The sequence below is a fragment of the Coturnix japonica genome, unplaced genomic scaffold, assembly GCF_001577835.2.
Source record: "Coturnix japonica isolate 7356 unplaced genomic scaffold, Coturnix japonica 2.1 chrUnrandom339, whole genome shotgun sequence".
Taxonomy (NCBI): domain Eukaryota; kingdom Metazoa; phylum Chordata; class Aves; order Galliformes; family Phasianidae; genus Coturnix; species Coturnix japonica.
In genome coordinates, this window is record NW_015439867.1 from 374,902 (window position 1) to 378,712 (window position 3,811).

At 65.6% G+C, this 3,811-nt stretch overlaps 1 protein-coding gene across 1 annotated transcript in view; it reads right to left on the reverse strand.

Moving 5' to 3' along the window:
* AMHR2 (anti-Mullerian hormone receptor type 2) overlaps positions 1 to 2,848 on the reverse strand; it is a gene marked incomplete in the record, with an annotated part of 9,326 nt that extends 6,478 nt beyond the window's left edge. Inside the window, 5 exon segments of the mRNA XM_032441631.1 lie at positions 106 to 329; positions 1,294 to 1,403; positions 1,693 to 1,785; positions 2,194 to 2,373; positions 2,731 to 2,848. Of these exon segments, the coding sequence (XP_032297522.1) occupies positions 106 to 329; positions 1,294 to 1,403; positions 1,693 to 1,765 (407 nt within the window).
* Between the last annotated feature and the right edge of the window lie 963 nt (positions 2,849 to 3,811).

The window sequence follows — 3,811 nt, forward strand, 5'->3', positions numbered from 1 at the left end:
TGCATCAATGCACACCCACATGCATCAATGCACACCCATGCACAACCATCCACCCCCCCAGCAGCCCTTGGACCCCCACCCCGACGCCCCCATCTCTCACTCACGGCCGGGTACAGCTGCAGCACCAGGAGCCCCCCCCTGGCGCACGGTCCGGCCCCCCTCGTTCCCAGCAGTTTGGCCACGTTCTCGTGCTCCATTAGCGGCAGTTCATGCACCGCCCGCTCCGCCGCCCAGCGCCGGGCAGAACCGGCAGCGAAAGCCTTGATAGCGACCGGGCGCTGCTGCAGGGTGCCCCGCCACACCGCCGAGAAACGGCCGGTCTGCAGCACCTGCAAACAACGGGGGGGTGTGAGACCATAAAGGGGAACACGGCACCTACGGGGGGACACGAGCACAGGACCACAAATCACATCCCTGAGCAGCTGTGGTGCTGCCATCACTATAGACCACCATCCCTATGGACCCACCATCCCTAAGAACCACCATCCCTATAGACCACCATCCTATAGACCACCATCCCTATGGACCCACCATCCCTAAGAACCACCATCCCTATAGACCAACATCCCTATGGGCCACCATCCCTAAGGACCACCATCCTATAGACCACCATCCCTATGGGCCTACCATCCCTATAGACCACTATCCCTATGGACCACCATCCTATAGACCACCATCCTATAGACCACCATCACTATGGACCACCATCCCTATGGACCACCATCCTATAGACCACCACCCCTAAGGACCCACCATCCTATAGACCACCACCCCTATGAACCACCATCCCTAAGGACCCACCACCCCTAAGGACCACCACCCCTATAGACCACAATCCCTATAGACCATAATCCCTATAGACCTCCACCCCTAAGGACCCACCATCCCCATGCACCCATGGGTGCCCCCAACCCCACGGACCCCAAATCTTTCTGCCCCCATCCTGGAGCAGCCGTGGATGCTGCCATCCCTAAGGACCACCATCCCTATAGACCACCAACCCTATAGACCACCACCCCTACAGACCACCAACCCTAAGGACCCACCATCCCCATGCACCCATAGGAGCCCCCAACCCCACGGACCCCACATCCTTGTGTCCCCATCTCAAGGACCCACACTTCAGCAGCTCTAAGCACCCCCACACCCCGGGAGCCCCATGTGCACCCATGGGTGCCCCCAGGCACCACGACCCCATTACCCCCAGTGCTGCACACCCCATATCAGGTCCCAAATAGGGGTTCTCCCCCCCCCACCCCCTGTCATTGCCCCCCCCCGTGGGTGCCCCCCCACCTGCAGGAAGCGCAGTGCAGGGAGGTCCGGGCTGGGGGGCTTTGGGGGGGCTCTGAGCTCCCGGCGTCTCTGTGGGGTCCGACCCATCTGAGCCCGTGTCCATCTGTGCCCTGGAAGGGGGACGTGGGGACATGGGGACACATGGGGACACACAGGAGCCCCCCACGCTGGGGATATGGGGGATGTGACACCCAGGGACCCCCCCCACCTCAGGGCAGTGGGGTCCTTTGGTGCTTGGGGACCTTTGGGAATGTTGGGATGGGACACATGGGGGGACCCACAGCAGCAGTGGGGATTTGGGTACCCCATACCCACGGGACACAGAACCCCACATCCCCCCAGGTGGGGCTGGGGGTGCTCTGCAGATGGGTGCCCCCCCGTGTCCCCCAATGTCCCTACCCAGGGCAGCCAGGCAGGCGAGGAGGAGGAGGAGGAGGAGGGGGACGGCGCCCCACAGCCACAGCGTCCCCATAGACGGCGCCGCGCTGGGAGCTGGGGACAGAGACCTCGGTGACAGCAGGACCCCCCACCTGGGGACCCCCCACCCCAACCTGGCAGGGACCCCATCACCCCTTTATTGGTAGCCCTTTGTGGGTCCCCCACCCCACAGAAATCCCCTACAGCTCCAAGTCCCCCCCATGGCTTCCCACCCCCCCACCCCAACACCACCCCTATGGATCGCCATCCCCCCCACAGATCCCACAGCCCCACAGACCCTGAGGACCCCTACCCCCCCATGGGTGCTTTGTGTCCCCTCCCCAATTCCATGAGTCCCTCTGAGCCCCCTCCATGTCCAGCCCCCAGAACCCCGCCTTGTACCCACTCAAACCCCCCCTCCATCAACCAGGACTCCCCCAAAGACCCCCCCTCCCATAGGGCCCCTCCATGTGCCCCCCATACCCGACTCAGGGGGCGCCTCCCCCGGCCCCGTGCCCCCCCCGCCGCCCCCATTCCCGCTGACGTTCCCATTGCAGAGGTGGCCGTGGCACAGACACACGAGGACGGCGGCTCCGGGGGGTCCGGCGGGGCTGGGGGTGCACGAAGCAGAAGGGCAGGCGGCCCCCCCGCCCCCCCAGCAGCCTGAGGACAGCGGAGATGTCAGCGGGGACCCCCACGGACCCCCTTCCCCTGCCCTGGGGCGGGGGGGGCAGGATGGAGACCCCCTTCCTGGGACCCCCCCCCTTTCCCCTCCACCCCCTGTGACCCCCCATCGCTGGGACCCCCCTCTGTCCTCTCCCCATTCCCACCCTTTCCACGCTCCCCCCCCTTATTGTTCCCCGCCCCCCCCGCCCTGATCCGTCCCACCCAATCCCAAGGCCGAGGTCAGAGCAGGGAGTGAACCGACCCCCCCCCCACACACACAAGCTGTGCCCAAAGGCTGCTTTCAGCCCCCACAGGCCCCCCCACTCCGACCCCCCCCCCCCCACAGGGGCTCACCCTGCACCAGCGCCTGGCTGCGGTTCCAGATCCCGATGCAGCATTGCCGGGGGGGGCAGGGAATGGTGCTGGGGTGCTGCCCCAGCTCCCCCCCAGCAGGCTGCCCCGAACGCTGGGGTGCTTATAGGACACGCAGCTCAGGTTGTGCCCTATGGGGGGGAACACAAATGGGAATGGGGGGGGGGGGGGGACACTGATAGTGGCCCCCAGTCCCAAAAGTCCGACCTCCCCCCAGCCATGTTGGGGGTCTGCACCCACCTGGGGGCTGCGCTGTCTGCCCCATGGGGGTCACATTATGGGGGGGGTTATTGATGGTGCCCCCACCCCCCTAAAAATCTGACCCCCCCCCCCGTCATAGGGGTCAGCACCCACCTGGCGGCCCCATGGGTTCCTCCTGCTGTGGGGACGGAGCTGCAGGATCCAGGCGGGGGCTGCGGAGGAGGAGGAGGAAGAGGAGGAGGATGAAGGCACCGAGGGGGGGGGGGCTGCAGTGGGGAGGAGCGAGGCCGGGGGGTGGCACAGACCCCCCCCCCAGCACCAAAACCCGGTGGCAAAAGGGGGGGGGGGTATCACAGATCGCCCCCCACTTGGGGTTGACGTTGTCCTGCAGGGGTCCCAAAGGCGGTTGTGGGGCGGCCCCACAGCTCATAGTGGTCCCATACGGCCCCACGGTGTCACCAATGGGCCCCAGGGTGGTCCCCAATGCACCCAGATACCCCGGGACCCCCAGGTGGGCACAAGGGACCCCAAAAGTGGCCTCAGGGTGAACCCAGGGACAATGTGGTCCCATATGAACCAGCAGCGACCCCAAGGTGGGCACAGGGACCCCAACGTGACCATAGAGACCCCAACGTGCCCCCAAGGACCCCCAGGTGCCCCCATGATGCCCAAGTGGCACCATTGACCCCCAGGTGATGCCACTGACCCCCAAGTGCCCCTATTGACTACCAAGTGGCCCTACTGACCACCAGGTGCCCCCATTGACCCCAAAGTGCCCCCATTGACCCCAAAGTGCCCCCATTGACCCCAAAGTCCCCTCATTGACCCCCAAGTGCCCCCATTGACCACCAGGCTCCCCCAT